The sequence below is a fragment of the Pteropus alecto genome, unplaced genomic scaffold, assembly GCF_000325575.1.
Source record: "Pteropus alecto unplaced genomic scaffold, ASM32557v1 scaffold208, whole genome shotgun sequence".
Lineage (NCBI taxonomy): Eukaryota > Metazoa > Chordata > Mammalia > Chiroptera > Pteropodidae > Pteropus > Pteropus alecto.
Genome location: NW_006441066.1, coordinates 160939 through 162733, shown reverse-complemented (window position 1 = coordinate 162733; position 1795 = coordinate 160939). Strand labels below are relative to the sequence as shown.

The following is a 1795-nucleotide window of genomic DNA, read 5'->3' as shown; positions in this document are numbered from 1 at the left end:
ATGTAAAGTACAGCATAGGAAATATAGTCGATAACATTGTAATAACTATGTATAGTGCCAGATGGGTACTAGACTAATCAGGGGATCACTTCATAAAGTATATAAATGTCTAACCACTATGCTGTATGCTTAGAACTAATATAAAATTATATTAAATATTTAATTGAAAAATTAAAAAAATTTAAAAATAGTCACAAGGATATAAAGTACAGCATAGGGAATATAGTCGGTAATATTATAATAACTATGTATGGTGTCAAGGGGGACTAGCCTTATTAGGGTGATCACTTTGTAAGTCATATAAATGTCTAATCCCTATGTTGTACACCTGAAACTAATATAATATTGTATGTCAACTGTAATTGAAAAGACAGAAAAAGAAAAAAAACAAAGATTTGTGCATTTTGTCGAATGTAAATTTTACCTCAAGAAAGATGGAAGTAAGGAAGAAAAAAGAAAGAAGAATGAAGAATGAAAGAATGAACAGAAGAATAAATAAAAAGACAGAATGAACAAAACAAGCAAAAGAATGAGTGAAAGAACAAATGAAAGAACAAACAAACGAACGAAAGAAAGGAAAAACTGCAAACATCGAACTCTAGTTAATGACCTATACGCCAAAGTCATTTAGTGTGAAGTAAAATGATGTCTGCAACTCACTTTGAAATACATTCAAAAAATGAAATGTATTGATGGATGGATAGAAAAATATTAATTGTAAAATACGAGTAGTAAGTATATGGGTATTCACCATACAATTCTTTCAACTTTTCTGAATATTTGAAAATTTTACACAAAATGTTGGAGAGGAGAATCCAAAGAAGGGGAGGAAGAATTCTCCCCATTTCTTTATGAATATAAATGTTGGCTTCAGCCCACTGAAGACACAAATACATTAGCAGCAACTGGGAACATACAGGTGTCCAACAAAAATAGCACAATTCCTGGAAGAGGTGTCCTAGAAGTTAGCAATGCACAGTGGAACCAGTGGAGATGGCTTGGTGTGAACTTAAGGAGGTTTATCAGGAGGCTTGGATGGCAGAGACGCCAAATCGTAACCAGAGCAAGAGAGAAAGAAAATGGTGGATGCTATGAGGTGAATGTCAAGACTTGTTTATGGACACATGTGTGACATATCCTGGGGTTTGTGCCATCATATACAACCAAACTATCAATTTCGCTCTTTGGCACTTCTGTAAGTCACAAATGTTGAAAGTACTCATTAGAATCTGAAGCAATCTGCTGTGTTTGGCATGTTAAGCTGAAGAAAAGTTTTTATTCCTATAGTTAAGATCAAACTTTTCAATATTTCCCAGTTACATGAAGCATCATATTTGTACTCCATGAAGAAACACTAAAAATACAGGTAACAAATGAAAACATTTGCTTGAAGTTGACACCTATGTTTGTCCTTGCCGCAGCTATGCTAAATAAAGATTCAGGAACTAAAATGGAAAATGCATGTTTTCTCCATCATGACTGCAGTTTCAGAGACACAGTGCCCTAATAATTATTCCATAACCAGAGTTGATTGTTGTTGCTGTTTTTGAGTTAGAATCGATATAAAACATTGCGTTCAGAGTTTGCTTGATTGTTATAGAGTGATCTCAGGGAGAAAACTTTCATTTCCTCTTTAGCACTCAAATCAGTTATGATAAGTAAAAACTCACAACCTTCCACAATCATGATTCTCTTATTCTCTTTCTAGGGTTTTACCGATATTTTGCTAGAAAGAGTCATGCATGGGGGAGCCAACATTACAGGATTCCAGATTGTCAACAACGAACACTATGGT

General features: G+C 34.0%; 1 protein-coding gene across 1 annotated transcript in view; it reads left to right on the top strand.

Annotated features, from left to right (window-relative positions):
- Positions 1 to 1795, top strand: part of LOC102892117 (glutamate receptor 3) — a 362305-nt gene that overhangs the window by 248506 nt on the left and 112004 nt on the right. Inside the window, 1 exon segment of the mRNA XM_025051351.1 lies at positions 1709 to 1795. This exon segment is cut by the window's right edge and continues 12 nt beyond it. Coding sequence (XP_024907119.1) covers positions 1709 to 1795 — 87 coding nt within the window.